The 5,231-nt window shown below is 43.7% G+C and overlaps 1 protein-coding gene across 1 annotated transcript; it reads left to right on the forward strand.

The window, feature by feature from the left end:
- Positions 1-1,059: 1,059 nt before the first annotated feature.
- LOC121876527 lies at positions 1,060-3,184 on the forward strand. The gene is made up of 2 exons (XM_042381746.1): positions 1,060-1,162; positions 2,500-3,184. The coding sequence occupies exons 1-2, from the start codon at positions 1,151-1,153 to the stop codon at positions 3,082-3,084; spliced, it is 597 nt and encodes a 198-aa protein (XP_042237680.1). The 5' UTR covers positions 1,060-1,150; the 3' UTR covers positions 3,085-3,184.
- Positions 3,185-5,231: the final 2,047 nt, after the last annotated feature.

Genomic DNA, 5,231 nt, shown 5'->3' on the forward strand with positions numbered 1-5,231 from the left:
TCAAGGGGGGGAGGGTTATCTTGTTGCAGAATTTAGTCGAGACTTTAACCTGTATACCAATTGTTGTAGGGTATTTGTATTTGATCTTCGAAATTGAACTTATGAGTTCTAATTTTAACTCTGTGTTTGTGACATATACTGTATACCCCTTCTTGTTGCTCAAGGCTGCATGGTGAACTCAAAGCACAACGGTGGTGACTTCGTGTCAGCTCTGTGTTGTAATAATTCGTGTTAGTTGTGTATTGTAATAATTTGTATGCGTTTTGTGCTCTAATAATTCATGTATGTTTGTCTCATATACTGACTGGTTTATGCTGGTGAACACTGTGGCTCATACGTACTGAACACTGAATATTATAACAGTTTATAGTTGTGAATTCTATTTTTTCATTGTAAATTGTCAGTATAACGAGGCATAAAACCCGCTATAACACAAAAGGAAACTGAATATAACTAGAATACCAGACATTCACTACCCAATCCTCCTCACCTACAGGACCCTCAACAGTATGGAGGGAATTGATTCACCTACAAGAATTACCAAGAGGGCGTTCTCTTTGACGTCTTTTATATCACATTGAAGCCCAAGTAGGACATAGAGTCGAGATGTCTTGCACCCTGAAGGCTAACTGGTTCACATCTTATTTTCCATTTATTATTTATTATTTTATTTAGGTAGTTAAGTGTTTGTAATGTGGTCGTTACTGGCATATCATCATTATGGATTAACTATTATGCAACTGTCGTCCTCGTTATTGCAACAGTCTGTATGGTAGATGATAGAGTTGATTTTCTGGTCATTGCAACAATTGTTATGGTGGATGAGTGAAGATTATTTTCTACCGCTAAAGATTATTTTCTAGTGATTGCGCAACAGTTCTCACGGTCCGTCGAAGCAGTGATGTTCTCCTTATTGCACTAGTCCTTACGGTCCTTGTTGCCATCCTTCAACACAATTGATCCTCTGTTGCACTCGTTCTAATTTTCTTCTAAGTCGGGAGGGGGACTTTAGCTGGTCTGTTCCACACTGGCCCCAGACTGTCGTATCCTTGGCCAGACCAGTCGGCCCTGACGTCACCCGCACTCGGGTATATAAGGCCTGGTCGACGTCCCGATCGTCAGTCGAACCCAGATAGTTCAAGTCACCAGAATGAGACAGCTTGTAAGTCCCACTCTTTTCTTCTTAGTATTTGTGATGCGATACTTATATTGTCGTAGTGATTATACTGACTCATGAAAGTTTCTTACCTGTCTCCTAAAGCCTCATAAAGTCTTAATATCAGATACAGTTAAGAGAAATTCAGAACTTAATATTTTAATCCTTTGTGATTTTACGTGTCGATTTGATGCACTGGAGTATGTTGTTACGTCACCTTTGATTCGAATTTTTTTAAAGATGTTCTGTTCTCTTTTGCGTTGTTTCAGTACGTCACTTATACGTTCAGGGAAGTATCGCCCCACGTCGTTTATTGGCAGTGTTGTGATTTTTGTGGTCCAGATAAAGATGGTAACCCGTGTGCTTAGTTTTTCACCCATTGGTCACTAAACAAGATGGATTTTACTACAACTTCTTACCACAAACAGCATTAAATTTTTTATTATTGTGATTTTAGTTACCAGAAGCGTAATAATTTTATATCTATATTATCGGATTTGTTTTTTTTTAGTCGTGATTTAACTTTTTATATTGATCTTTATTTATTTACTTGAGTTGCTTCTTAAGATAACCAGAAAATGACTTCTTCGGTCTGAAATTACCCTTAAGTTTACTTTAAATTTTGATGTTTAATCATGAGAACCACCTATATGGTCTTTCATCTCCGTCTCCAAACATCAACTGTGTATGTCTCCGTCACCTTCTGGTATTACCTCTCGCACCTTTAGGTCTTCTGGTATGACCTCTCGCACCTTTAGGTCTTCTGGTATTACCTCTCGCACCTTAGGTCTTCTGGTATTACCTCGCACCTTTAGGTCTTCTGGTATTACCTCTCGCACCTTAGGGTCTTCTGGTATTACCTCTCGCACCTTTAGGTCTTCTGGTATTACCTCTCGCACCTTTAGGTCTTCTGGTATTACCTCTCGCACCTTTAGGTCTTCTGGTATTCTCTCTCTCACCTTAGGGTCTTCTGGTATTACCTCTCGCACCTTTAGGTCTTCTGGTATTACCTCTCGCACCTTTAGGTCTTCTGGTATTCTCTCTCTCACCTTAGGGTCTTCTGTATTACCTCTCGCACCTTTAGGTTTCTGGTATTCCTCTCACCTTTTAGGTCTTCTGGTATTCTCTCTCTTTAGTCTTCTCTCACCTTAGGGTCTTCTGGTATTACCTCTCGCACCTTTAGGTCTTCTGGTATTACCTCTCGCACCTTTAGGTCTTCTGGTATTCTCTCTCTCACCTTAGGGTCTTCTGGTACTACCTCTCGCACCTTTAGGTCATCTGGTATCACCTGTATTTCACCTGGTAGTTCCCTAACGTACGGTTGCGTATTTTTATCCTTTCAGGTAGTGATCGTGGCGGTCCTTGGTGCGACTATGGCAATGCCTCAGGTCGCCCGAGACAACACCTTCACCAAGATTCTCTCATTCGAATCTTTCCAAGATGGCAATAACTTTGGCCACGAGCTCGCTCAAGAGGACGGCACCACCTCTGGTCAGAAGATAGGCCCCGACGGTCTTCTGTATGGGTTCTACTCTTACATCCAGCAGGACGGCAACCGCGTGAAGGTTCTGTGGAGGGCAGGTGAGGGCGTCGGATACGAGGTCCTCGGTGTTGAGGGTCTGAACCAAGAGGGTCTTGGCAACCTGAGGGCTCACAATCAGCCCTCTACAGCCCCTAGAACCGTCGCCCCACGGCCCGCTCCCCGTTCCCGTGCCCAGTCTGTGCCCCGCGTGCCTCCTACTCCTTCCCATGCCCCAGTCCACATCCCCCGCACCGCTTCCACCCTCCCTCAGGGCCATTTCATGCCCACTCCTGCCCCTATTTACCCCCAGGATCCGTCCCATACCCCCCACAGGTTCGACTACCCAGCCGTGCTCAACCTGGAGAGAACAGGCACTGGGTACGTGTCTTCCCTGACGGCGGCGTAAAGATGGCGTCGGTATCTCTGTATAGTTGAATATAAAATTATATTTGTCTCTTGTAGAGTCTTAATGATTAAATAAAAAACTCCCATTTTTTATATATATATACCGAAGTATTTTTCACTCAACCTAAACAAGAACAAAAACTCGCTGACAAATAAGAAAATGACACAAAAATGAGACAGGGATGAAGGAGTGAAGGTCAAGATAAACACTGATAGACAATAAACATAACATAAATTGCTGCCAAAAGAGAGCAACCTTGAACCGGAGCTGGCGGTGTTACCAGCCACCTGACCACCAAGCTAACGGGAACTGATTAAATATGCACTCAAGAGCCTCGCCCAACTGTCCTTGAAGGTCACGCCTCACCCACCGGGCAGACGCTGAGGAGAAAACACACCTTTACACACACGGGTGACGGGGCCGCAGTGGCCTTGTAAGGAAGGCTGCGAGGCTCCCTTGTGTCAATTCCGTCTCGTGTGCTGGACAAGAAGTCTGAGACGGCCACTCATACGGCAAGCACGAACTAGTTACTAGCATATGTTCCCTATTAGCACGGAAACCAGCTAGTTACAAGGTCATACACCAAGTGGTATTTTGGGAGATTTTGTCTGAATCTAAAGAATAACTTTTCCTATTTATCTGGTTCCTTCACTGAAACTGATTGAACAGTTTATCTGTCCTTTGAGTATATGCAGACAGCACTCCAAGTACCTCTTGTAAACTAACAACAACAACAACAGAGCGATTTATCACAGCGATAACCAGAGATTGCCAGCAGAGATTTACCAGTCAAATGACTCATTACCTAGCAGGCGTCGACCAATCAGAAGAGAGAGTGTGGCACCAGGGGATATAGGTCACGTCCTGGCCGAAAGTGAAGGAAATAGCTCCTCCCACCAACACACAAATGTCAAGGTCGTCCGCTCCTCCACTCAACGAGGAAATGGTTAAACGCGATCAAGTTTTTATGTATCAACTTTTTTTTTTGAGTCACCTTTCCAGTATCTGATTAAGGTGGCGTTGTTGGACTGCCGCTGCAGGGCGGGACTTAGCTGTTAACATTATATACAGTTGAGAAAGGTTTTGTGTGTATCGGGTTTTGCCTTGGTCTGAAGTTGTGTGAAGGACTAAATAAATATAAACTGGTGGTGGTGTTCTGTTTTGTTCCAGCCTCTGGCAAAGTCCAGGCCGGAAGAACTTTACTTGAGTGACACTTCGTTAAAGACAAGTTCTAAAAATCTTGTAAACGGTCCTTGTGTCTTGACACTTCCTGAGACGTTCGGCTGAGCACTGTATGGTCGAGGTTATGAGCCAGGTGGACGGGACCTTCAGTCTATTGGTTTAACATTTACCGGAATCCCGCAATGGGGACAAGTAAGCCTGTCTTACCCTCAGGCGTTCCGCATCGTGGTGGTGAATGTTTGTGTGTACTCTACTTTGAACCTGCCTGTGTGCTCACCTACCTGCCTTTCCTGTGTGCTTGTATATTTGACCAAACAGCAAGATGAATGTACTGCATTGACGGATATATATATATATATATATATATATATATATATATATATATATATATATATATATATATATATATATATGAACAGACCGCATGTTATTTAATTTATCCCACTATTTGTTGCCGCCAATGTGAGGTAAACAAACAAGGAACATGGCCCAGTAACAACTGGCACGAACTTCTGTGACCCTCACCTCCCTATAACCTGCCACACCCGCCTGACCACACCATCACCTCACCACCACTACACCATCCATCACCTCACCACCACTACACCATCCATCACCTCACCACCACTACACCATCACCTCACCACCACTACACCATCCATCACCTCACCACCACTACACCATCACCTCACCACCACTACACCATCACTTCACTATCACCTCACCTCGCTATCACTTCACCATCTCACCATACCACCACCTCACCACACCACCATCTCCCTCCCTATCACCACCCCCCTCCCGTAACCTACCTGAGGGTACACCATTTTACTCCAGTTACCTCGGGAGTGATAAAACAAGCTCACCTGTCTACCTTCATTAATATTTATACAGGTAACTTGTTATATATTGTAATGATTATAAGTTGAAGGTGAAACCGAGTGAATAATGTCATTAATTTTGTG

Source organism: Homarus americanus, unplaced genomic scaffold (genome assembly GCF_018991925.1).
Source record: "Homarus americanus isolate GMGI-L3 unplaced genomic scaffold, GMGI_Hamer_2.0 scaffold51859, whole genome shotgun sequence".
NCBI classification, from domain to species: domain Eukaryota; kingdom Metazoa; phylum Arthropoda; class Malacostraca; order Decapoda; family Nephropidae; genus Homarus; species Homarus americanus.